Genomic DNA, 302 nt, shown 5'->3' on the forward strand with positions numbered 1-302 from the left:
GGTGAAGGGAGTGACGGGACATGAGATGTGTCATTATTTCTTCCGACCCGAGTATAGAAATGATTGGGAGAGTAAGTTGCAATGACTTTTACTTTTTGAAATTAAGGGCTAATGGAATTTATTAAAATCAAGGGCTAATAGAACGTGTTGAAATCAAGGACTAATGGAACTTATTGAAATTAATTGCTAATAGAACTTATTAAAATTAAGGGCTAATAGAACGTGTTAAAATCAAGGGCTAATGGAACTTATTAAAATTAATTGCTAATAGAACTTATTAAAATTAAGGGCTAATAGAACTT

The 302-nt window shown here is 31.5% G+C and overlaps 1 protein-coding gene across 1 annotated transcript in view; it reads left to right on the top strand.

Annotated features, from left to right (window-relative positions):
* Positions 1–6: 6 nt before the first annotated feature.
* The window catches only part of LOC103523261 (collagen type IV alpha-3-binding protein-like), a gene marked incomplete at its 3' end in the record, with an annotated part of 10,541 nt that continues 10,245 nt past the window's right edge, over positions 7–302 (top strand). The window contains exon 1 of the mRNA XM_008488322.1: positions 7–71. Within this exon, the coding sequence (XP_008486544.1) occupies positions 26–71 (46 nt within the window). The remainder of the gene's footprint in view (positions 72–302) is intronic.

This window comes from Diaphorina citri, unplaced genomic scaffold (assembly GCF_000475195.1).
Source record: "Diaphorina citri unplaced genomic scaffold, Diaci psyllid genome assembly version 1.1 scaffold18420, whole genome shotgun sequence".
Classification (NCBI taxonomy): domain Eukaryota; kingdom Metazoa; phylum Arthropoda; class Insecta; order Hemiptera; family Psyllidae; genus Diaphorina; species Diaphorina citri.